This window comes from Silurus aristotelis (genome assembly GCF_946808225.1).
Source record: "Silurus aristotelis genome assembly, chromosome: 12".
Taxonomy (NCBI): Eukaryota; Metazoa; Chordata; class Actinopteri; order Siluriformes; family Siluridae; genus Silurus; species Silurus aristotelis.
In genome coordinates this window covers 5,314,627-5,341,061 of record NC_139585.1, presented here as the reverse complement: position 1 = coordinate 5,341,061, position 26,435 = coordinate 5,314,627, and the positions used below count along the sequence as shown (strand labels likewise).

At 40.4% G+C, this 26,435-nt stretch overlaps 2 protein-coding genes and 1 long non-coding RNA gene across 4 annotated transcripts in view; 2 read left to right on the top strand and 1 right to left on the bottom strand.

The window, feature by feature from the left end:
• Positions 1-26,435, top strand: part of itgb3b (integrin beta 3b) — a 285,998-nt gene that overhangs the window by 156,346 nt on the left and 103,217 nt on the right. The window lies entirely within an intron of this gene.
• Positions 11,959-26,435, top strand: part of LOC310734542 — a 152,446-nt gene continuing 137,969 nt past the window's right edge. Inside the window, exon 1 of the long non-coding RNA XR_014536065.1 lies at positions 11,959-12,343. This is a non-coding gene — a long non-coding RNA (uncharacterized lncRNA). The remainder of the gene's footprint in view (positions 12,344-26,435) is intronic.
• map2k6 (mitogen-activated protein kinase kinase 6) overlaps positions 17,657-26,435 on the bottom strand; it is a 41,055-nt gene continuing 32,276 nt past the window's right edge. For both annotated transcript variants that reach the window (XM_083556617.1, XM_083556616.1), the window contains 5 exons: positions 25,326-25,453; positions 23,987-24,064; positions 20,941-21,080; positions 19,224-19,269; positions 17,657-19,033 (listed from right to left, as the gene is read on the bottom strand). In XM_083556617.1, the coding sequence (XP_083412743.1) occupies positions 18,956-19,033; positions 19,224-19,269; positions 20,941-21,080; positions 23,987-24,064; positions 25,326-25,453 (470 nt within the window). In that variant the 3' untranslated portion in view covers positions 17,657-18,955. The remainder of the gene's footprint in view (positions 19,034-19,223; positions 19,270-20,940; positions 21,081-23,986; positions 24,065-25,325; positions 25,454-26,435) is intronic.

Sequence of the window (26,435 nt, the reverse complement as noted above, 5' to 3'; positions counted from 1 at the left end):
AGTACGAGCAAATGGAGATACGAGCAAACTTGCTCGCAAAACTTTACCCTATTTCACGACCAAATTTCGAAGGCACGAGCAAACCCACACTGTCGGTTCACCGTTTTCGGCGGAGAGAAGCATCAGTCGCTTAGTTGATGACGTATCACTCGGTCGCTATCGTTGTTTAGTGCAGCAAAAACGTAACTTGTTTTAGTTTTATATTTTTATTTCACTAGAAATCTTGAAAAATGTCTCCCAAGAAAATCAGTGATGGTGCTGTGAAAACGAAAGTAAATAGAATTACCATGGAAACCAAGAAGGTTACTAGCGTGTTGTGCGTCTCACACTCGCAATCAACCACTACCTCATGAGTAAGTGTTAAATTATGTTTACATTACGGTAATTTGCGGTGTATTTGTTTGTTAAAATAGGCAACAAATACTTTTTAAGTGCAGAAATAAGCGATCGAATGAGGTCTCGGAACGGATTAAATCACTTTTACATTCATTCTTATGGGGAAAATCAGTTCGAACGTACAAGCAAATGGACCTACAAGCAATTTTCAAGAACGAATTATGCTCGTACAACAGGGTTTTACTGTAATATTGGACAGGAAGCAATAAGCAGATGTTGAACAATCCTTAGCTACTGACCAAGAACAATCCAATACCCAAAATGAGAGTGTGTGTGTGTGTGTGTGTGTGTGTGTGTGTGTGTCAGTTCCAACAGTCTGGCCAAGCGTTCTCTATGAATGTATGTGTGGCCAGTTCAGTTGGTCCGTTGAGAGGCGTGTGTGAAAAGACTGGCATGGACACCTGCTGCACTGGAGTGGCATATGTTGTAGCCAGCTGGCACAGGAGCAGACAGATGGTATCTTGGCCCACACCCTGGTCATCCTAAGACTTTCCTCATGAGCGCAGGACTAAAAGAGGCACATGGCAGCCTGCCTTTCCCTGGTAAACCAGTGCCAGCGGTTGAAACATTCTAGACAGAGGGCATGAGAAGTGATAGAGGACATGGACATGGACATGATTGGGCCTCTGTGTCTTTTTCCTTAACGACCATAATTATAAGTCAGTGAGCCACATAAGCAGGGAGATCACTGCTAATTGGTCTTGATTGCATCATCCAGTTTAGTTAATTGGATAATGTCACCAGACGGTAAACGATTACTCTTTTAGTACAGAATAAAACAACAATATATGTAGAATAATGATGAGAAAATAAGTAAAGAGTTTTGCACGAGTATAGCCTTTGACTTGATATTCTTGAAAATGATGTTGCTGAATCATATATATCTAACTGTAAAATAGGATGTTCAAAAAGCACATACCAATCTAACGGTCAGGTGTCCACAAACTTTTGCACTCTATTTACAGATGTGTGGCAACAATACAAATTTGTATGAATTGTAGGATTGTTCAAGACTGCTATAAATCTTAAATCTCAGGAAACATTGGACTCATTGTGTAAATAGTTTTAAAACTGAATGGTTCCTCTAAAACGTAAACTTTTAGTAAAAGCTGCAGATTATTAAAGCAGGATATCGATTAATAAAGACGGAGACATTTAAAGAGATTCAAGAGATTTTTAGTGAGTCACTGCTAATGAGCTAGGAATTGTTCATTGACCTCACATCTACTTTGCTTCTGTTTCTTTTGTGTTTGTCGTATGTGGAAATGAGGACAGGAAGCAGTTGTTGTCCACAGGAAGTCCTGTACACACAGAAGTCCCTCTCGCCTAATAACTTTAACACTTTGGTATCCCACAACCAACAACTCCCCTTCCTCTGCTCATACACAGACAAAGAAAGAGAGGAAAATGTAATCTTTCGAATCCATTTAATCCTCTGGCTCAATGTTCAATTATTCATTTAAAAGCAGGTTATTTTTAGAGTAACACATTACTCCTGCAAAATATGCAACCCTTATACACTACAGGGACAAAACTTGCCATTGTCAGGCTGGAACAGGTTTGGGTCTTCAGTTCAAGTGAAAGGAAAATTAAATGCAACCACATCCAGTGACATCCTATACGATTGTGTGCCTCCTACTTAGTGGTAACAGTTTGGCGGAAAATCCACATATGGCTGGAAAAGTCAGGTGTTCCAATACTTTTGCCCATATAATGTATGATCAATAAAAGTTCCCTGGTGGTCTAATGGTTAGGATGCTGCTCTCTCACTGCTATGATCACGGGTTCAATCCCCGGTCAGGGAACCAACCCCAGCCATTAGGGTTGCACAAGCTAGTGCACTCTTAGTGCCGGTCCCAAGCCTGGATAAATGGGGAGGGTTGTGTAAGGAAGGGCATCCAGTGTAAAAACATGTGCCAAATCAATGATCAATAAAAAAAAAAACTATGGTTTGCAATTTCACATATAATTCAGTCTCAACAAATTATCAATTAAAACACTATTGGATTTATTCTCTTGGTACACTGTTTTAGCAGGTTTAAAACAGTTCTTACTTTAGCTGTGTTCAATAAAGCAGACATTTGAGATTCCTATCAACATTGTTGCACACAGAAAATCTAACCACATTAACTAGGGTTGCCAGTTTTTTGCAGAAAATCAGATTCAGAACAAAGTCACTCACATATTTGATGTATAATGAATGAACAATAGCCCAGGGCCTTCACAGTCTGTACTGCTGGCCTTTTTACATTAGAGAATATTAACAACGGGTCTGTTTCTTTACCCAATCATATTTCAAATTCGCATCACAGGACCAGCTAACTGGCTTAGAATAGCGTTAGCATTTTTCCGTCCTCTGAAGGTAGACTGGCAAAACACGTCTGTAGCTCTGCACCCATTAATACATCTGAGTTAGACTTTTCTATGGCTACAGAGGAAGAGAAAATCATTTGGTCACGGATGTATTTAAAAATCAATTTTAAGGAAAAGCTAGACATCAAGAGGAGGTCGGCCAAACCCGAAGCTAGCTAGCTTGCCTTAGCCCGGGAAAGGGTTTGTTTACCACTTCCAGACCAGTGAATACGAGCAGTACCACTGGATTACAGCCTCTGAGGAGCGCTGCAGATTATAAGTCTGCATCTCTGGTGAGCAGGTTGTATTTTAATTACATTTTAATGTTTTGTTCATGTTATTAGACAAATATTGATTCTGAACTGCTCCAGATAATGTAGGTGCACAGTTGTGGTTGTAGTGTAGAGGTTTGGAGTCTTAACTGGGTTTCTTGCTTTAGTAAAATGGTATTCACCCTCCATATGTGAAATTCCTCTCTAAAACACTTTATTGCAGCCTTTAATAAAATTCAGTCAAGATTAAATAATTTCAAAATTTGCTTTGGGAAACACGGCGCAGGTGTATTTATTATTGTGAGTAGTGAAGTAGTACTGATGTAAATCAGAGAAAGAAAAATAGATAAAAAAAATTAAGAGATTATTTGAATTTATAAGTCTATCCATGACAGTGCACTTTTACTTTGGATGTGTTGTCAAGCTCACAAGTCAGCTTCTAGATATTTATAGCATGAAAAGGGCAAGCCCAGACATGCATTGTACAGAGTGAGAGAGAGAGAGAGTGAGAGAGAGAGAGAGAGAGAGAGAGAGAGAGAGAGAGAGAGAGTGTGCACGAGTGTGAGAGACCATAGACACGTCAACCTCTTCTTTAGCAGCCCTCAGTTTGAAGAAAATTGATCATTTGGGAGTGTTTGTACAACAAATTTTGCTAGCAGTCTGTTAGTCTGCTGTCCTGATTATAAGAAGGCGCTTCAAGAAGGTGTTTCAACAGATATGCTAAGATGAAATAAGCAAATTATACACTGAGCAGATCTAATTATTGAAAAGAGACTGGAGGCTGAAAGGCAAAGTGTGAGCATAAAAATTATTAGGGAATATTTGTTTCCCAATCGGCTACCAAGGACCCTACCTGCACCCAGATCACACTGCACAGTGTCTTAAAGCATTTATGAAAAAATGAGAATGCTGAAGAATCCTTATTTCTTTAACCCTGTCACTCCTCTTCTCTCCTCTCTCTTTCTCCCTCTCTGTTGAGATAGACATGTTCCTGAGGTACAGGATCTGCCCGATTCATCCCGACACCCTACCACCTCTTATCCTAACTTTTCTTAAGTCTGTCTGAAAGACTAAAAAAGTCTCTCTATATCTACACTATATGGAATTAAGTATTTGGACACCTGATGTCAACTTATAGCTGTATTATATTTGAAATTGCCAACCATATTGTACTTTTTTGTTCAATTTACTAATTATACACTAAATGGGCAGAAGTATTGGGGCACCTGACTTTTCCAGGCAAATGTAGCTTTTCCTTAAACTTTCACCACAAGCATACCACAATTGTATAAGCTGCATGTGGTAGCATAAAATTTTCCCTTTACTTCACTAGGAGACCCAAACCTTTCCATGGGTTGGTTTGAAAAGGTCTGTCTGTCTGTCTGTCTGTCTGCCTGTCTGTCTATCTATCTATCTATCTATCTATCTATCTATCTATCTATCTATCTATCTATCTATCTATCTATCTATCTAAAACTTTAAACTATTATATACACATAAACTATAAAAACACATAGAAAGACGGATAAGCAGCAACGGCTGCTCAGGATATTACTGTAAATGTGAGGACTAAAATCTATCACTCTATCAATAACTTGACATACTATTAGGGCTGAGGAATTCATTATTTCTATAACTTAATAAATAATGCATTCCAAACTATTACACACAGACATTTAAAGAATAGATCGTTTGTAATTTATAATTAATAAAGCCTTTTTTGTTCTACTGGATTCCTGTTTTGTTTTCTCCAAATGCCAATCATGTCCTTTTATATATGGACAATATGTCCTCAGCCTGGTTATTTTTAGTTTTACATAAAAACTATACTGATACAGTACAATCCTTATGAACCTTGTTCACTAAATCTAGAACTTTATTACCTGCTTTTATTTTCTCCATTAATGCCGAAGTGGGCTTGCATGAACGATCCCACAAAGAAGTCAATTTTTTGGGAGGCGTCTCACTCATCTAGTGTAATCACCTGATATGACTGCAAATCTACAGCTCGGGCTAGAAAAAAAATTAGCCCCAGGATCACTTTTCTTTTAATGTTCTGTGTTCTTTTGTTTATAATTGTTGGTGGTGATGTGGTGTATGGTTCCCAAAATGAAAAAGAAAGTATATAAAAAACACAAACAACTAAATTATGTTAATATATTAATAAGAAGAATCAATTTTAATGTATTTGTTAATAGCAAATAAGGTAAAAAGGTCCTTTTTTTTACTTGTCACATGTACATTACATTCAAATCCTAGCGATGTTAGGAAGCTGTGGTGAGAAGCAGCGTCAGCCATGATACAGCAACACTGGAGCATAGAGGGTAAAGAGCCTTAATCAAGGGCCCAAGACTGGCAGCTTGGTGATATTGGGGCTTGAACCCCTGACCTTCTGAACTTGCTTTGTGCACAGGGTCATTGCCATGCTGGAACAGGTTTCAGTCTCCTAATTCAAGCGAAGGGGAAACTCAGTTCTACCACATCGTATACAATGTATAGAACTATATATATATGAAGTACATATGGCTGAAAACATTAAATGCCCCAATACCTTTGTATATTTAGTGTAAAAGGAGGTTCAACATTGAAAACAGTGTAGGAGATCTGATCTGAATCTGATGATACATCAGCCGTATCATTTATAACCCATTTTTCATGCAGGATGAGAAGTTAAGCCAAGGTGCACGTGCGACATGTGCACCTTGGCTGGTTTTAGAAACTCTGAGAGGAAATGATGTAGTGAGGTTATTTTACATCCAGAAGGAGTTAATCACTTTTTTCCCCAAAAGGAAGAGCACACATTCGGTAAATAGACCATACTGGCATTCACGCAGATGTGACATGTATGTACAACTAAGCATTATCCACTAGACCTTTGTCTATGACATCACTTTTCTGCTATATTCAACAGACACATGCACTCACACACGTCCCTAAGTCTCCGATCAGAGTAGACGAAAAGAAAAAAACAGCTATAAGAAGAGGAAAGACAGCGGAAGTATGTGAAGATAAGGGGAGCTGGAGTGCAGGAACTCGTCACACCCTGATTCATCGCTTTCCAACTTTCTACCCAGAAGGCAGGAATAGCCACACACATATACAAACAGTAAGGGGAATGCGCAACAGGATGTTGTTCGAGATCCAGATCCTGTTTTCTTCCCTTTACCAACAAGCAGCACGAATGCAGGTGCACTGAAACAGACAACTTCCCCCTCTGCTTTTTCCAGAAGCCCAACTCATCGCTCCTCCTCTGTGGGAGCTGTAACTCTCACCGTCACACTCCCACACTTAACTACATCATACTTAAACAATAGCCTCTGTTTTAAGTCCACACTGCTGAATGTTGAAGCATGTTACGTCAGTTAGATGAGCAGAATACGTCTTACTTCGAACTTACAATTAAGTTTGTAACTAAAACGCAGCTTCGCTTTGCATCAGTCAGTGTTACACAATGTGGCCATTGGGATCCTGACTTTTTCAAACATACAGTATGTGGTTCTTCACCAAACTGTTACCACAATGTTAAAAGCAAACAATTGTATTGGATGTCTTTGGATGTGGTATAAGTAAAAAAAAAATCCTTTACTTGAACTAAGAGACTCAAACCTGTTCCCCTGTGAATTCACAGAGTTCCCCAAGAACATTCACAGAGGCGTCCTATAGACACTCCTTTGTTACCTTGGCTGTGTGCTCAGGATCTTTGTCCTGTTGAAAGATGAACCATCAACTAAGTCTGATGTCCAGAGAGCTCTGAAACAGGTTTTCATCAAGGACATCTTTGTACATTGTTGCATCATCTTTCCCTCGAGCCTGACTAGTCAGTCTCCCAGTTAGTGCCCCTGAAAAACGTCCCCACAGCATAATGCTGCCACCACCATGCTTCACTGTAGGGGTGGTATTGGCCATGTGATGAGCAGTGCCTGGTTTCCTACATACATGATGCTTGGCATTCAGGTCAAAGTTCAATCTTTGTTTCTCATAGTCTAAGAGTCCTTCAGGTGCCTTTTGGCAAACTCCAGGTGTGCTGTTATGTGACTTTTACTGAGTAGTGGCTTTCATCTGGCCACTATACCATGCAAGATCTGTGCCTCGAAACAATCCTGTCTCAGAGGTCTACAGACAATTCCTTGTGCCCTGACACGCACTGTTAACTGTGGGACCTCATATAGACATGTGTGTGTGTCTTTCCAAATCATGTCCAATTAACTTAATTTACCACAGGTGGACTCCAATCAATATGTAGAAAAATCTCAAGGATGATCAGTGGAAGCAGGATGCACATGAGCTCAATTTTAGTGTCATGGCAAAGGCTGTTAATACTTATGTACATGCAACTTTTTTGGTTTTTATTTGTAATAAATTTGCAAGATTTCAAACAAACTTTTTTCACGTTGTCATTATTGGGTATTTTTTTGTAAGATTTTGAGGAAAATAATGAATTTAATCCATCTTGGAACAAGGTTGCACCATAAAATGGAGCTATGTGAATACTTTCCGGATGCACTGTACCTAATGCCTTATTGGATTTAAAATCTTTAAATATCTCTGATTATTTCTACATATACAGCAGGGTTAGGACGTCTTACTACAGGCATTACAGCAGCTCTATTTACTTTTTTGAGCACCCATTCATTCATTCTTCATGTTTTTCAGACATCACCCATGTGTCATCTGCCACTTTTAACCTTAGCATGTGGTTTTATTTACCCACCGGTGCAACTTGCACTTTATGTCCGTTCTCCTGTAGACTCTATAACGTTCTTTATGCAGTGCTAGTTTGTCTGGGGCGAGTATGAGAAATCTTCATTTCCCAGGAGCCCCCTGAATGCTGATTTTTATGTTTAGCCGGTGTGGCGTGGCTCTTTTGTCCTCCTGCCACTCTATATTGCACATCCTGAAAAGCAAAGAACATAAACATATGCATTAAAGCCTTTTAGTTTCCATGGGTTCAATACGAAATACAAAAAAAACCCCTTGTTTTGCATGTCCCAGATTCACTGAAGTGGCTGTTATGGGTTACGTGAAGACATAAAAATGCTCAAAAGTCAAGACTTCGGCTCAGGTAGCTGGACTTAATAAAGGCCGATGGGAGACGACCTCCGGACGACAGAGGGTGTGGGGGCTGCATTTCATTACAACTCACTCTCCCAATTTTTTTCTTTTCTTTTTTTTTTTTTTTTAAAAGCACACTCATAACACTTTCCATGACATCATCAGCTGTCAGTAAGAGAAGCCAGTAGCTTAGATTGCGAAACTCAAACCAGGGCATGGAAAAAAAAAGGCAACCAGCTGGTCACGCAACAGGAAAGCTCACACACATACACTTAAAGTATATTACCATGAAGTATGGATCCGTTCCCTTTATCTAAATCCCTCAACATTAGGGGAGATTTAGCAAAGCTCGTCTCAGATCATCACAAACCAGGAACATCCACATGCGCATGTGTGCATGAATGATGCCAGACTGATATGTAGAAAGATCTGGAGTGTAAGAGTCCTGATTTTAGGTCCACACCAAGCCAGGAAAAGCATATATATATATATATATATATATATATATATATATATATATATATATATATATATATATATATACATACAAACATACACAAACGCACACAATATGGAGATACTTGTATGCACACAATTATATCGTATGTCCTTGGATGAGCTACTTTAAATTTTCCAGTTCCATCAAGATATGTTTTGCATGGTTTGGAGTGGAACATCTGCTGCTATAGAGCTCTGACCTCAACCCTATTGAGTACCTACTCAGCTCACCTAAATCAGTACCTGACTTTACTAAAGCCCATCTCCACAAACACAAACCTATAAATCTTCACAAACACCCTGCAAACACTAGTGGAACATCTTCCGGAGAGTGGAGATTATTATAACAACAAATAAGGACAAAATGTTGCATGGGATGTTCAAAATGCACATACCAACCTTATGGTCATGTGTCCACAAACTTTTGTCGTTGTTGTGTAGCTTTGTATATTTATGTAATTATTGTTAATTTCCTCACCAGGGATTTATTGTTAAGAAGTGTAACATTGTGCCTTTTAGCGGTCGTGTTTTTTGCCCCAGGAATAAAGTGTAGTGTGAACATGCATTCTCTACAATGATCCATTGCACTCTACAGAGATATTAAAAACGAGGCATATAATTTATATATATATGTGTGTGTGTGTGTGTGTGTGTGTGTGTGTGTGTGTATATGTGTGTGAATATCCCTGAATCCTGGAAGTACTAAGACCCTGCCACTATAAATAGCCTCTCAATCAACAAGGCCAACGCCGAGGATGAGTTCAGAAGTAAAGGATGTGAGTCAAAACAGTCGTCACTTCTAAAGCAGGTGGTCGTGATGTAGATCTCTCAAGTCACACGAGGAGACTCCCGACAAGCCTTGGGTTCAAGGCCAAATCACAATTCATGCACTTCCCTTGCAGCCAAAGCAAAGCTTGTTTTGACAGACACGCTTTTTTTTCTCTGTCGGTTTTATTAGCCTCCTCTGTTCACTGGTCACTGTGGAAAATCCAAGGCCTTCCTTTCTTCAATACGTGTAATATCCTCAGCGGTTCAATAGGTTCGCATGCCCTGAGAAGTGCACTACGTGACCGCTCCAAAACTACTGGGAAAAAGAAAAAAACGTAAGGATAAAATTAGCATTCACATTGATCATTTATGATGATTATTACAATAATAATTATGATGATTGTTATTGAAAAGCACCAAAGACCAGATTTATATCACCATACATTTCAAGTATTTATTATTATTTGGACAATTTATCTTACATTATCTCACACTGAGCTCCGTATTGATTACAGTGTTCTTGATTTTGTTTGTACATTTGCTCTTAATCTAGTAGTACCTTGATGCAGAATATTTCATTTCACTGCCACTGTACCAACTGTATATGGCTGTAATTATAAAAAAAAAAAAAATAAATAAATTCCCATAGCATTCAGTTTGTTTGTACAATAAGCAGCTATAAAAGATTATGGATTAAGCAATAATTATTTCCCCCCTATCCTGCAAACATATCGACCAATAAATGGAGGCTTAGTACCACTGATTGCAGTCATGGATGCATGATTCATACAACATGTCTCAGCTGATCAAGTGGATTTAGCAAAATGTCCATTAAAAAACAAACAAACAGTATCCAAATAAATCTGAACGTTTCATTCCAATTGCTTTTTGCTTTGTCTAGCGTCAGATTATTTATTCAGTCATTCATCTATCTTCTGGAGACACATTTAAGAACCGTTGTGTGTGAGTCACTCTTAATGGGACACTCGTTCATCTCAACACAAATTCATGTTCACACCTAGGGGCAAGTCATTTTATTAAATCCGCTGACATGTTTTTGGGAGGGGAGAGGAAACTGGAGAACCTGCAAGAAACCCAAACGGGGACATGGAGAAAATGCTAAACTCAACACAGACCCCCTTAGATCAAGGTCAAATCAAATACGTGGAGGTGGTTAAAGCGTTAAACTTTAGATACAAAAGTCATGAATTAAAATCCCAGTCACACCAAGCTGCTACTTCTGGGCTTCTGAAAGAGGCCCTTAATTCCATAGCTGCTCAGTTGTATCCCGTCTGCAATTAATGGCGTAAATCAGAGGATCTAGAGCTCAGGGTTCAACTGTCAAAGGCAATGCAGATGTGCAATCAGCATCCACATTATTAGGAATGAATACAGTAGTTGTGCATCGCATAAAATCATGCGAAAAATGTAAAAAAACAGAAAGGTCAGGATGGAGAAATTATGAGTACTGTGACTTTAAACACGCAGATTTGTTAATGGCAGATGGATTGGTGCTCTTGGATTTGAACACACCAAAAAAATCTCTTGAGATGTGTGAAAACAAAAAAAACATTCAGGAAGCAACGGTTCTGCAAGCAGGAAAGCCTTGTCAGAGAGGACTGGAACAGATGATGACCAGAAAAGAATAAGTCCAAATCTTCGTCTGTCCACTTTCAGCACTGTATTCAGTGTATTCCTGCCCTCTGTCCTTCTTTTTTTGTCTAATTAATCCCTGAACATAATTCCACTCACTATGAATCCTTCTCCATGGCTTAGACTTTACACTATGCTAAATATTGCAGTTAGCATTCAACAGCAATACACTTCAATACAATACAACAAAAAGGTGAGTAAAGTTTCAGACAGGATGCTGCTGATATCCTGCTTCCATAAAGACTGTTTCATATTTCCTTTAATTCTGCAGATTTCTACATCTTTAACCTGTTGGCAACACCGGTATGAAAATAAGCATTGTGATTAATTGCAATCATAATCAGAAGTTCCAGGAAGAAGAACAAGAAAAATATGATGATGATAATTTCGTGACACACTGCATGCAGTTCCTGTAGAGCTTCTTAAATAGGCATTGACACTGGGGATTTTGATGTTGGATGGCAACTAGGTACTTTTTCCATTGTGACCAGGCCAACACACACACACACACACACACACACACACACACACACACACACACACACACACACACACACACACACACACACACACACAGTTTTACATCACTGTAACCAGGGCTATTTATCAAAATATCTAGCTCAAGGTCTTCATAATACCTTCATAAGCACTACATAGAGCTTTCATAAGTTTTTCAGAGGGTCTATGCCAGAAGATTAAACGGAGAACAATATTATTATTACTACTACTACTATTATTGTCACCTGAGCAAAACTGTTCAATTCTTTTTTTCTTTTTTTTATGTATTTAACTTCTTCCATCCTACTATCAGGAGCAAACATTTGCAGCTGAACCTGCAGAATCAGGCCCAACTTTGCTTAATCATGCAGTTCTGCTCCACACTGTACAGTCTGTATCATCGCTGTACAATTATAACTTCATAGCATAAATTAGCTTCTTTTATACATATTGGTATATTGTTGTAAAAGACAGGAGGTGGAGCTGGAGGTAGCAGAGCTGAAGATGTTGAGGTTTTCGTTGGGAGTGACAACGATGGACAGGATTAGAAATGAGTTTATTAGAGGGACAGCGCATGTAGGTCGTTTTGGAGACAAGGTGAGGGAGGTGTGATTGAGATGGTTTGGACATGTGCAGAGGAGGGACATGGGGTATATTAGTAGGAGAATGCTGAGGATGGAGCCACCAGGAAGATGTAAAAGAGGAAGACCAAGGAGGAGGTTTATGGATGTGGTGAGGGAAGACATGCAGGTAGTTGGTGTAACAGAGGCAGATGTAGAGGACAAGGGGGTATGGAGACGGATGATCCACTGTGGAGACCCTAATGGGAGAAGCCAAAAGAAGAAAAAGAAGTCGTCGATCGGTATATAGTTGGTAGTACACAATATGGAAAAAAGTTTGTAACACAGCATTCTTGGTTTATGCTATTATGATTATTATTATTAATTATAGTAATTATTATTAAATAATAATTACCAAATCTCAAAACGCCTCCCTTTAAATAATTACTATCCAAGATAAAAACTAAAACTGGAAATGCTTAATAAATTAACAGCTGTAACATCAGTGTCTAAGTATTAATGAACTGAAATCAATATGCTGATCATGATCATGATGATGATCAAATCGTTCAATCAACCAAGCTGGTGTTAAACACAAATAACACAACCCAAGGTTTGCTTTCTCTGACCAAATTCAGTGTACGTGTATTGAAAATAATGAACTAGGCTGCTGTAATTGTTCTTGTTGTACTTTGTATTTTCTTTCAATCGTTGCCTGCAAAAGTATATCTAATTATTAGACATTACAGTACAGACAGACAACACAAGATAGAGTGGGACAATACACATAACACAAGATAGCGCTGACCAGTAAACCTGTATACTATAAATATACAATACTGTGCAATATGTGAGTATCTGTAAACATACACAATTCAGTGCAAAAACAGCAGTAGCAGCAGTCAAGAGGGGCAAAAAACAGCATGTAAACAGTGTAATATGGTTAAGTATAAATAATTAATTGTAGTTGAATTGATTGAGATGAGTAATGAGTGTGTGTTACGTTCAGGTTGTACAGATTCAGTAACACACAGTTGAGTGAGTGTGTGTGTAAGTTCCAGTTTAGTTCTGTGTGTTGAGAAACCTGATGGCTTGCGAGAAAAAGCTGTTACACAGTCTGGATGTGAGGCCCGACTGCTTCGGAACTGCTTTCGTGATGGCAGCAGGGTGAAGAGTGTGTGAGGGGTGTGTGAGGGGTGTGTGGTGTTGTCCACAATGCTGATGGCTTCGTGGATGCAGCGTGAGGTGTAAATGTCCATGATAGAGGGGAGAGAGACTCCGATGATATTCTCAGCTGTCCTCACGATCGTCTGTAGGGTCCTGCGATCCGAGATGGTGTAGTTCCCAAAACAGGCAGTGATGCAGTTGCTTGGGATCCTCTCAATGGTCCCTCTAGAACATGGTCAGAATACGGGGAGGGAGATGAGCTTTCCCTAGTCTTCTCAGGAAGTAAAGACGCTGCTGGGCTTTCTTTGTGATGGAGCTGGTGTTGAGTGACCAAGTGAGGTTATCCGCCAGATGAACACCAAGGGAGTTGGTGCTCTTGACGCTCTTTACTGAGGATCCATCGATGATCAGTGGAGAATGGCCGATCTGTGCTCTCCTAAAGTCCACAAACATCTCTTTGGTTTTGTCAAAGTACAGAGACAGGTTGGTGGCTCCACACCAGGCTGTTAATTGTTGCATCTCCTCTCTGTATGCTGACTCATCGCTCCTGCTGATGAAACCCACCACGGCAGTGTCATCTGCGAACTTGATGTGGTTCGAGCTTCGCATTACTACACAGTCGTGAGTAAGCAAAGTGAACAACAGTGGGCTAAGCACATAGCCCTGAGGGGCCCTCAGTGCTCAGTTTGGTGGTGCTGGAGATGCTGTTTCCAATCCAGACTGACTGAGCTCTCTCAATCAGGAAATCCAGAATCCAGTTGCAGAAGGCAGCCCAGTAGGCTTAGCTTCTCAGGTGCTGAGGGATAACTGTGTTGAATGCTGAGCTGAAGTCAGCATTCGTACATACGTGTCGTTGTTGTCCAGGTGGGTGGGGGCCAAATGGAGGGTTGTGTAGATGGCATTATCCGTGGAGCGGTTTGGACGATACGCAAACTGCATAGGGTCCAGTGAGGGTGGAAGAGGGGGTCTTAATGTTGCTCATGAAGAGCCTCTCGAATCACTTCATCACGATGGGTGTGAGCGCAACGGGACGATAGTCATTGAGGCAGGAGACAGTAGACTTCTTCGGCACGGGAACGATCGTCATTGTCATGGCATGTCGGAACAACGTCGCTGCTCGGGGAGATGTTGAAGATGTCGGTAAAGACATCCACTAGCTGTTAAGCACATTCCCTGAGCACTCGGCCAGGAATGTTGTCTGGTCCAGCAGACTTCCGTGGGTTAACTCTGCATAGAGCTTTCCTCACTTCAGTTGTGGTTAGACGGAGCACCTGGTCACTGGAAGGAGGGGTGGTCTTCCTTGCCTTCAAGTTGTTCTGTACCTCAAACCGGTCGTTCAGCGCATCTGGGAGGGAAGCGTCACGGTCACAAGCAGGTGATGTCTTGTAGTTTGTGATCTCCGCTGTCCTGGAAGTAGCCGTGGATTCTGTTGGCGTGTGTGCGCTTCGCTTCTCTGATGGCACAGGACAGTTTGGCCCTAGCTGTTCTTAAGGCCATCTTGTCCCCTGCTCTGAAGGCAGTCTCTTTGCTTCAGCAGCGCAGGCACTTTTGCGGTCATCCACGGCTTCTGGTTGGAGCGTGTAGTGATGGTCTTGGAGTTGGTCACGTCATCAACGCACTTGCTGATGAAGCTGGTCACTGATGATCTGTACTTCTCCAAGTTGATGGACTCGCCGTTGGTTGCAGCCTCCTAAACAGTTCTGAAGAGCAGAGGTGGCTCCTGCCGGCCAGGTTTACACCCGTTTCAGGAACGGTTTAGAGAGTCATAAATATACACTAAATGTTGTGTAGAGATACACTACATATAATGTATCTATGCTAAATACAGAAATATAAAAATCTAGGAGCCTAAAAATCTTTACTGTTGTTTCATGTAATTGGGTAAAATTATTTATCTAACTAGATTAAACAGAGGCTGGAAAGCACATATACTGCGCATGAAATATATTCAAATATGTATGCGTGTGGGTTTTGGATGCACGTTGATAAACTCTTCAAGTGCTTCTTACATACCTACATTTTATTACATAATATATACATATTTAATGCGAGCGCTCTTCAATTTGAATTCTAGAGGCAACCTTATGAAATGGTTACCTGCTACACCAACTTTTCAAAGTGTAGAAGTTCCTCTGCTTTCTTACAATCTTTCAGACACCGAAGGCCTTATTACCGAACGTCTGAGTGGAATCAGCTGTGTGTTGGAACAGCTGAATGGCAGGACAGGGATTTGGGAATTCCTCCTCTCAAATATAGCAGCATTCCCGACCAGCGTGTGCTGTAGAGACCGGGATTCTTGCGAGTAAGAAACTACCAGCGAAGCATCCAGACAGACTTCGGGAAGCATGAGGACGGTAGATTCCCAATCCTGAGTCTGGAGTGCACTCCTGTCTGAAACATTTTTTGGGTTTTCGGTGTTAGACCAGAGTTGGGAATTTGTAAATGGTTTCAATGAACACGAAGACCAATTCAAGTCGTCAAGTAGCTTTTATTGTCATTTTAATCATATATAGCCGACGCAGTACACAGTGAAATAAGACGTTTCTCCAGAGCCCTGGTGCTACATTAAACATACAGCAAATTGATTTTTTATTATGGCATTAATACTCACCAGATCTCAACCAAAGTGGACACCAGAGTGGTGCCTTTAGCTACATTCACCCTTACGATGACTTGCGACAGAAGAACAAGCGACCAGAGACACAGACTTTTCAATTAGGGCTGCAGTAACATCATTAGAATAGATGTCCAAAGTGAACAGTTTTACTTAATGCAATTCCGATGTGAATTTGTGCGATGAATACGTCTGGGAATAAAGATTAAAGAAGTCTCCTTATGTATTCAAAAGTGAATTACTTGTAGTAGAGCACAACATGGACTATACATTATATGGATAAAAGTATGAGGACACCTGATATTTGTCCCTAATTCACCAAAAGATTAGAGGCACACAATTGAACAGGACGTCTTTTGATGTAGCATGAAACTTTCCCTTCATTTAAATGAAAAGATCCAAACCTGCTCCAGAATGACAATGCCTCTTGTGCACAAAGACAGCTCCATATCATGGGTTGGTTGGAGTGGAAGATCTTCTGCTATAAAGCTCCAACTCTAACACCTTTGTGATGAAGTGAATGGACCCCTAGGCCTTCTCACCTCACCTACATCAATTTCTGACTGTCTGAATGAGCACAAGTCTCCAAAAATCTTCTCCATTTCAAAATCTAGTGGAACATCTTCCCTGGAAAGTGGAGGTTATTATAACAGCAAGTGGTGACTATATGTGGAATGGGATGTTGCTGAAGCCCAAATAAATCTTATGTTTAGGTGTCCACAAACTTTTGTCCATCACCAGTTTAAGGAATATGTATTGTAGTAACTGTGTGCTTCAATCCGGTACAGTTCAGACATTTCCGTGTGCTTTTTTTTCCTCTCTTTGTTACGAGAAAGCAAGGGGGAAAACGTTCGTAATAATGGAGCGAGTGAAATTTAATTGCTTTTGACCTTGAAAATATTTTTCCTAAATAAAATGCACTTTTAAAGCATTCCATTGGCCGTTTAATCACTTGGAGGTGATGGATTTATACCAAGAAGAGTTATAAGATGCATAAAATAGGACTAGTTGGTTTCTGTAATCCGATCAAAACGCACACACACCATTTTGTGCATCATTACAGTATTATATTATTTCGTCTCACCATGTTTGTCAATCATGTCCATTGTTGTCCCCTGTTGCTTTTAGATCGACATACAAACTATAGCAGTTTTCACATCCATTACCAGTTCCATCTTTCCCACGTATTACAAACCAAAGAAAAATCAATACTTTTGGTTCCTTTGCTTTTTGGTTTGGTTTTGCACTGCACATTATAAAAAAAAAAAAAAAAAAACTTGCCCTGAGGGAGGCGTATGTCTGAAAACACACTCGTAAACCCGTTCACTGGTCAAAAAACCGCAGACAGAAAAAGGTAAACAAATCTTTTGCAGGTGCACGTAGAAATCACAAAAATCACCCGAGCATGGAGAACACAAAGCTGGCGCTTCTAATAAGTGATTAGGTAATTATATAAATAACTCCTTTCAAACATTGTTTATTTCCTTTTTTGTTCAGTGATCCAAATATCTAGAACACATGGCATTTCTGTAGCATTACAGCGCAGTTTAGCAGCTTACATCTACAAAAACTAAAAAAAAAAAAAATAAAAAAAAATAAAAAAAAATGAATGCGACTGATTCAGAGGAGAAACGTTTTGAATCAAAACGTTCTGAAGGTCACCTGGAGGAGAACCGAGACACCTGGATCAGACACTCGAGACAGTTAAGGCGCGTTTTCACTTGGACAAAGCGTTTACGCTTTTAAGAAGTACCCTGAAAGTGTTTATGGTTCAAGTAAACGGCTCTCCGTAAACGTCTGCAGCAAAACACGCATCACACAAAGCATTGTAAGTTTTCGTAATTTGTCTGTTTAATGTATTGTAGATCCTTTTTTTTTTTCTTTTCTATAAAGAGGCACAAATCAGGCTTCTGAGTCACGGTGAGACTTACAGAGAAGTGTCAGCTACGCGTGTCCAAACTGTAATACAATATTCACACACACACACACACACACTCTCTCTCTCACACACACACTGTATCTCTCTCTTACAAACGCTCGCTCGTTCTCTCTCGCACTCGCAAAAGCTACGTTCTCACGCACACCTTAAAATTAAAACAAAAGAAGTCAAGTTTTCATTGAGAGAGAGAGAGAGAAAACAAACCAAAAAAAAAAAAAAGAAAGAAAACAGCAGTTACAATAAATACAGAAACTGCAAAACACCTCAAGATGGGTTAATACGCATGTTCTAACGTGGGGATATCGTTATAATAAAGTGATAATCGTCATGACAATAATAGTAATAATTTCCAGTTGAACTGCAGTTGAACACAGAGCGAGAACTCTCTTGATTTGGCTCAGAACAGAGGACTAGACTGAAGCAACAGACCAAAAAAAAAAAAAAGATACCAATTTCCCCAGATAATCTTAATACAGATACACACACACACACACACTTCATGAAGGGTCCTGATGGATTTCTCTTTGAGCCTGATAACCTAAGCCAGCTCACCCCACCACCTCCCCCCTCCTTTTACTCAGTCCCATATCCGGATAAAACCAGGTCACATGATCACCTGGTGCAGGTGTATCCGAAAAGATACAGAGAGAGGGCATAAATGTAGGACTTAATGACCAGATTTGGGATAATTCTTTTTTCTATTTTGTCATATAACATTATAATACAACGGGATTACCTTGCATATTCATCCACATATAATTTATATATATATTCATAACAAATATATCAGTGTCGCTTTTCTTTATTCGGATGTCGATGGTATAATGCTTTAAAGTAAACTGGCTTGAATCTTAAATGCTTTCATACCAAGAGGGAAATAAAAATCAGATCGGGACTTTTTAACACCCTCATTTCATTAACACACACACGCACACACAGAACCCCGTCCCCTGCTAGTCATCTGTGTGTTCCAAGGAAATCCCCCACCCCCTTATATTCAGTCTCTGCCCTTCCCGTGGCACCTCTCTCTCTCTCGTGAGCCCCCCCCCTGCACTACAGCTTGAGGTGGGCGTGGCTTACAGGTGTCAGTCTTGCAATTGGGTAGTTTTTTTTTTTGTATTATTTTTTTTTTTTTCTGCTGTGGAATTAGTCCTGCTTTGCCTCGCCTTCGCCAAGAAGAGGCCCCTCAGTCGCCCAGGATGATTCTGACAAAGCTGGCCACATCCGTCTCTTTGGAGTCGTGGTAGGTGAAAAAGGGGTGTTGCTGCACAGAAGAGGGGAAAAAACCAAACAAACCCCAAAATGAATTCAATCAAAATGATAAATAAATCAGTGAGTGATACCAAACCGTTCAGTGTGCAGGGTCTGATGCTGAGGATGACCTGACCTGTGTTAAATAGCACAATGCTGACATCTAGTGGTCAGGGTAATAAAGTGCAGGTGGAAAAACTCACCATGAGTTCCATGTAGTTTGGCCGCTCTTTGGAATTCTTCTTTAAGCTAAACGACAGGAAGAAACAAAAAACACATTTTCAGTTCCAGGCAATAATTTTACAGTCATTCATCACAACAATCTGTTTTATATTTTATAACAAGGGAAATATTGGAATCTGTTCATAAAGTTGAAAATGACCAGGTAACAAAATATTTATCCAGAGAATTGTTTTATTTATTTTACTTTATATACAATTTGTGTGGTTGGAATTTTTGTTTAAAAATCCTCCTGAACCTGGAAATTCACCAGAGCTGCACAGGTTGTTGCTGGGATCCTCTTTCGCTCCTCTATAATCAGATCACGGAGCTGCTGGATGTTAGACCCATATCGCTTCACCTTCCGCTTGAGGATCCCAACAACAGGTGCTCGATAGGGTTCAGGTCTGGAGACATGTTTGGTCACTCCTTTACCTTTAGCAAGGCAGTTGTCATCTTGGTGGTGTGTTTGAGGTTGTTGTTATGTTTGAAAACTGCCTAGTTTCTGAATAAAGGGCATCATGTTCTGCTTCAGAATGTCACAGTACAATTTAGAATCCATGTGTCCCTCAATGAACCACAGCTCCCCAATACCAGCAGTGCTCATGCAGCCCCAGACCATGATGCTGCCACCACCATGACTGTAGGCAAGACACAGCTTTTGCACCTGAAGCACAGCACGAGGACTTGTGAGGTCTGTTCCGAGTGGAACCCGTCTTACAAAACCTCTGTATGACCCTGGTCACTGTACTCAGGGTTTCAGGGTGATACTGATCTTATCGCCTCGACATCGTTGTGGAGAGCAACAATTCTAATTCTCAAATCCTCAGAGGTGCCATGTGAACATCCAGTGGTCAGTGTGTGTGTACTCACTTTTGTTGCCAGTTATTTAGGCAATAATGACTGTTGAGGTATTTTCAGAGGACAGTAAATCTGTACAAGCTGCCCACTGACAAATATATCACAAGTTTCATTTCTATAGTATTGTCCCTTTAGAAGAACATGATGAAAGGCTGCTGAAATGTGAGGGGTTTATTATCTAGAATAAATCAAATTAATGCACTTTTTAATTATAGTGATTAATTGGCACAAATTAAATTTATTAAGTCAAATTAAATAAATCGAAAAAAATACATTAAATCGTTTAAATTTGTTAGACCCTACTCGGGTAATACAGATGTGTAGATAAGTGTGTGTGTGTGTGTGTGTGTGTGTGTGTTTTATATTTAATTTTCTAAAGATATGACCCAGTTAACTGTTCTACTTATTTGAGCATACTTTAGCAAACGTCTTCATCCCTTCCATTCTTTATTTTCATTGAAATTCTTGAAGCTGGACATAAAATGCTAAAGTATCCAAAGCACTAGCATTAGCCACTAGCTACTTCCTGGTTAGGTGAATAAGTGATGTTCCTTCCAAAAACAGACAAAAAAGATAACCATATCGAAAGCTTTTGTTGGATCAATAACACCTAAATTGGTTTATTATTAGACTCATGTCTTATTTTTTTCCCCCAACATTAACTGATCTCAGATTTATCAAGTTTTATCTCCATGTTTTCTCTTGAGGAACAGCATCCTAAACTCCATCCAGCATCACAGAGATGCCTTTAAAATCCCCCTGTCGTCTACTCGTTCACAGGTTTTAATAATCAAATAGTGTGTGTGCGTACGTATGTGCGTGAACGCATATAAAACTCACCACTGTGTTGTGAAGTCCACAAACTCGGGGGAGAAGCGGTCAGCAGGAAGCTGAGGAGAAGGCTCCTCCACTACCTGCTTCAGCTGCTGGAACGGCGTCCCCCAGGAGTCGTACGGGAAACGCAGGATGGCCAGCTCGATCTGAACACACCACCACAACCACTCAATAATTCAACACAAACAACTACACAACAGCAGCACACACACACACACAGCACTTCGTGGATTCTAGGAAAGTAATCAACGACTAGGGGCGGAGCGATGCGGACAGATGCGAAGTGGATTACAGCCCTAACTACAACTATTATTCATAATAATAATAATGTTATTTATTAAACACTATTTATCCATTAATGGTTACCTTCATTGTCGTTATTCCCTCAGAAAACTTCCATCCTGAAATGTTAAACATCTCCTTAGCGTAAATCTCACTATATATTTGGGAGCTGGTAGGTCAGTGGTTAAGGCATTGGACTTGGCTCAGAAGGTCACAAGTTCAAATCCCAGCACCACCAAGCTGCCACTGGATAAGGGCATCTACCAAATGTCGTAAAAGCATATGTGCTTGCTAAAAACTAACACACAAGATTTTATTCATTTCATTTAGATTGCAATGCACTGTGTATAACCTGTTGCTATAGAAACAGTAGGAAAATCTTTTTTTTTTCTTTCTCTAATGTTTTACAAATCTGTTTGGGTGAGTCTGTACCTACGATAGGCTCAGATTACTGTTCTTGACCGACGGTAATGAAACCTAGTGTGCACCTGGGCTGTTGTAGATCATTCGCTTGGATGTTTTGTTAATGCCGAGATACTTTTTTGTTCACCACGAGTATAAACGAGTGATTATACTGTAGCTATGTATATCCTTTTAGGCAGCTCAGACATAATATCGCCATTTTATTCTGTCTCTCACTCCACGTTTTGTTTGTCGCACCATTTTGTGCAAGACTTAATCACTTGATTCACTGAGAAGTCACACACGTTTCCTTATTCAGATGTTTGGTCTGAATGTTAATTCCTGCATTTGCATGATTTTATGCACCGCAGGATAGGATGATTAGATAAATGAACAAGTGATATTCAACAGAGGCGGACCGTTTCACCGGTTTCGCAAAAAAAAAAAAGAACGGCATCGGTAGTTGATTGTTAGTTTTTCCGGGTTGTGTTATACTGCACGGAGGCGGCCTCTAGAGGCGAATCACTGACAATTCAATTAAATTCTTTTAGATAAAGCCTTTAACAATTCTTTTACAGCAGTTTTACACAGAAAATGTAGTAATAAAGAATGAATAAAATTGTTCTTTATAAAAGGGAAGCTTGGTGGTGACTGATGAGGAAAAACTCCCATGGGTATTTGAAGTGGAATTAATATTAATTTTGGATGTAACTTTTTATTTGGAGTGCTATTGTTTCAGTTTAAAAAGCATGTCTTATTTACATTATTTATTTATTCATTCATATGTTCATATTTATTTCATTTAGCACATTTCTATGATGCAGTACTGATTTATTCTCTCTTTTTGTAATAAAGCTTAGTACTATTTTGCATGGGGTGTGTGTTTTTATCTGGTATCCTTTCTTAAAACTTTTGTTGATCAAACGTTTATCGTGCAGGTACGATCCAACCTAGATCGATCAACCTCTAATGTTCAATGAGAAATCCAACCTTTTCTTTGTTCGCTATTTAGAAATCGAGGCAACCGATGGCCGAGATATGATGCCGATTCTTTTGGCCAATGTTCTTTTGTTCATTAGTAAGAAGTTATACAGAAAATTGCTTCGATGAAACATTTATTGAACTACACAAGCCTCTCTAATCACTGCACGTGTTACAAGGTTTTGGTACCCGTGCCTACATGTAGATTAAAACTACAGATGACTGAAAACTCGCCAAAAATACAGTTGGTACAGTTCCAGAATTTTTTTTCTCATTCTCGCTTCCAAAAGTAGTATCATATTTTACCAATGAAATATATGAGGCTAGATTAAGAACGAATGGTAAGAACTCAAATCCCGGAACACACCAAGCTGACGGGCTGTCAGAAAAATGTCTGGTGGTTTTGGAGTTTCGGCCCGATCAATCGGTCGACCTCTAAACAGGAGCAAAATTTTATGACTCTGTACACCTTGTACATATTTGGGTAATGGAATCAGGCCAGGGTTTCAAGAGTAGGACAAGATGGGACCTGCTCAAACTGGTTTATCATCATCAGATCAGAGGTTGAGAAGAGCTACTCCTTTATTCGTCTTACATCAACTCGGTGTTCACTAAAAAAGACTGACAAACCACACGGTGTGCCTTAGGGCACATCTGATACTTTAAGACATTTTTTTTTTTTTTGACCTAGGTGTAGTAGCAATCAAGATAATAGCAGTACTGCCTTTATTCACAAAGTGTATTAAAATAATATATACAAACAGAATTAACATTTCATACAAGCTGCATTCGTGTTTTTCCTTGTGCATGGCATTTCTTTTCCTTTTGGGTTCCTTATTTTTATTTTATAGTATTTTGTATTTTTTTTTTATCCTCCCACTTCCTTTTCCTTCCTTTTAGAAATGGATTTATTTGTAAACGACTTTAATGAGGACATCTTTAAGCCTTTATTAGAGATCGACCGAAAAGTGTTTTTCTCTGGCCGATGCCAATATGAAAAAATCAGGGCAGCCGATGGCTGATATACGATGCAATTTTTTATTTATTTTTTGGCTGATATGTTTGGCCGATTTTATGTTTTATGGAAGATATGCTTTGGGTTGGAGTGGATGATGATCTGCTACTGAGCTCTGACCCTCAACTAGTATATTTCTCACTTTTGGGATGAACGCTGACTGAACCCCAAACCTCCTCACCTCCCCTTCATCAGTGCACGTTTGAAAAATCTAGTGGAACATTTTCCCAGAAAAGTGGAGGTTATTATAACAGCTATATGAGGACTAAATGGGGACTGGGACGTTCAAAATCATCCGTGCAACTAATCCACTCTCGGGTAAGGAAGTGTAGTGAAGATGTAGTGATAAATATTAATAAAGCTCAGACCCACCATTGTGATCCCTAAACTCCAGATATCAGACTTGACATTGTAGCCCTTCTGATTGGTCTCCGGGTTTATCCGCTCCGGCTGTCACACACAGGAAAGAGAAGCATGGGGTGGGTGGGAGAGAGAGAGAGCGAGAGAGAGAGAGAAGCAAAAAGGGAGATTGAGATGGACAGTGAAAGAGACAGAAGCAAAGGGGGGGAACGAGGTATATAATGAAAGAGAGAGACAGAAGCAAAGAAAGAAGGGGAAAAGGGGGGAGAGATTAGAGAAGGAAGTAGATGATGTCACTTCAGCATGAACAAATCTCTTCCTCAGACTACAAAGAACTTCCCTTTTCATTCACAAAGCTGTCAAGCTCTCCCTCTCTTTTTCTCCCCCACACACACACACACACACACACACACACACACACACACACACACACACACACACACACACACACACACACACACACACACACACACACACACACACACACACACACAAACTTCTATTCAGTGTTACTGCATGTAGGCAGTCTTTACAGTCAACTTGTTAAAAGAGCAGTTTGTAATTTTTAGCTCTCGGTCGTCTGTCACGCAAACACTGAAATCATTGACGAGCTTTCCTCTACCCTGAAACCAACCTTACCCTCTCAGGCACAATTACATCCCTCCTCTGAGCTGGCTCTTAGTGCAAAAATTTAACACAGTTAAAATAAAAAACATAAAATAAGAGAAAAAGTGAGAACAAATCTGTGGAAAAAAATTCCAGGCCCAGAAATGTGTAAGAAATATAATATTTAGGATGGTAATTAGATACCTGATGTATCATTTAATTCTATATATATTTTTAATTGAACATACAAAAATAATAATAATAAAAAAAAAGAAACATTAGAATTTATTATATTTAATTGTTATAATCCTCCACTGGGAGGAGACCCCGGGGAAGACCTAGGACACGCTGGAGAGACTATGTCTCCCGGCTGGCCTGGGAACGCCTTGGTGTCCCCCCGGAAGAGCTGGAAGAAGTGTCTAGGGAGAGGGAAGTCTGGGCATCTTTGCTTAGACTGCTGCCCCCGCGACCCGGCATCGGATAAGCGGGAGAAGATGGATGGATGGATGGATATTTAATTGTTAAATTAATTTGTGTTTTTATACATTGTCGGTATAAAAAAAAAAAAAAACTTTTCTGAAGAAAAAAATATGTATTATATTAATAGATTATTCTATTTTTTTACTATTTTCATTGGTATGAGACCAAATTTCTGACCCAAACAACAATTTTTTATATATTTTTTTTGCTTTGTTAAGATCGCACATGATGCTGACATGTCGCCCAGTAAATATATCCGACTCACCGCCATGTAGGGTTTGCATCCGGCGTCCATGGTCTTGGCCACCGAATCGACCAGGTAGCCGCTGATCCCGAAGTCACACATCTTCACCTGTCCCTGCATGTTTATCAGCACATTGGAGGGTTTCACATCTAAACACAGACCAAAAGGCAAAAGAGGTAATTAATGGTCCTTTTTCTCTGATATACAACGTTCAATTTTTCTGGAAGATCAGACACATCGCATGCCACCAGGATTACTCAGAATCACTCAGGATTCATAAATAAAAATCTGAGGATGTAAAAAGGAGCCCCTCCTTGAACTGCCACCTTAACGTGGTGAAGGGGTTTGAGTACCCAAATGACCCTAGGAGCTATGTTGTCCGGGGCTATATGCCCCTGGTAGGGTCTCCCAAGGCAAACAGGTCCTAGGCGACGGGTCAGACTAAGAGCGGTTCAAAAACCTTTATGAGAAAAAACGGATCAAGGACCGTGGGGGATCCCCCACGGGGTCCGGCCAGGCTCAGCCCGAAGGAGCGACGTGGGGCCGCCTTCCCGTGGGCTCACCACCTGCAGGAGGGACCGTAAGGGGCTGGTGCTGAGAGGGATTGGGCAGCAGTCGAAGGCGGGGGCCTCGACAACCCGATCCCTGGACACGGAAGCTAGCTCTAGGGACGTGAAACGTCACCTCGCTGGCGGGGAAAGAGCCTGAGATTGTGCGTGAGGTTGAGAGGTTCCGATTAGAGATAGTCTGGATCACCTCTACGCACGGCTTGGGCTCTGGAACCACACTTCTCGAGAGAGAATGGACTCTTCACCACTCTGGAGTTGCCCATGGTGAAAGGCGGCGGACTGGTGTAGGTTTGCTTATAGCCCCCCAGCTCAGCCTCCATGTGTTGGAGTTTACCCCGGTGAATGAGAGGGTCGTTTTCCTGCGCCTACAGGTCTGGGATAGGTCTCTCCATGTCGTGTGTGCCTACGGGCCAAACGGCAGTGTAGAGTACCCGGCCTACTTGGGGTCCCTGGGAGGGGTGCTGGACAGTGCTCCAACTGGGGACTCCGTCGTTCTACTGGGAGACTTCAATGCCCACGTGGGCAGCGACAATGGCACCTGGAGGAGCGTGATTGGGAGGAA